The sequence below is a fragment of the Rhea americana genome, unplaced genomic scaffold (genome assembly GCF_003343005.1).
Source record: "Rhea americana isolate MKP2758 unplaced genomic scaffold, rheAme1 scaffold_40, whole genome shotgun sequence".
NCBI classification, from domain to species: domain Eukaryota; kingdom Metazoa; phylum Chordata; class Aves; order Rheiformes; family Rheidae; genus Rhea; species Rhea americana.
This window is the reverse complement of record NW_028186535.1, coordinates 2,298,594-2,298,877: the sequence shown is the minus strand read 5'-3', so window position 1 is coordinate 2,298,877 and position 284 is coordinate 2,298,594. Positions and strand designations below refer to the sequence as shown.

Below are 284 nucleotides of genomic sequence, written 5' to 3'. Positions count from 1 at the left end.
CCGCGCAGACGGGCGCGGGGCTCCCGCTGTCAGCCGAGCGCAGCCGAAAATACCCCCTCGGCTCCCGGCTGCCCGGGGCGCGGGAGCGGCCGGGGTGCAACGCGGCCCCCCTGCGGTTGTGCCCGCCTTGGCTCCTTACCCAGCTCCTTCATATAGTCCTCAAAGCCCTCGCTGGAGACGAGGCACCATTTGCCCAAAAACGCGTCGACGGCCATGGCGGCGGCGGGGCTGGCGGCGGCGGGGCTGGCGGGCGGCGTCCCCGGGGAGCGCGGCGGGAGCACGGG

General features: G+C 75.4%; 1 protein-coding gene across 1 annotated transcript in view; it reads right to left on the bottom strand.

Annotated features, from left to right (window-relative positions):
• LOC146590600 (fatty acid-binding protein 5) overlaps positions 1-284 on the bottom strand; it is a 5,191-nt gene extending 4,907 nt beyond the window's left edge. Inside the window, exon 1 of the mRNA XM_085314326.1 lies at positions 140-284. Within this exon, the coding sequence (XP_085170452.1) occupies positions 140-215 (76 nt within the window). The 5' untranslated portion in view covers positions 216-284. The remainder of the gene's footprint in view (positions 1-139) is intronic.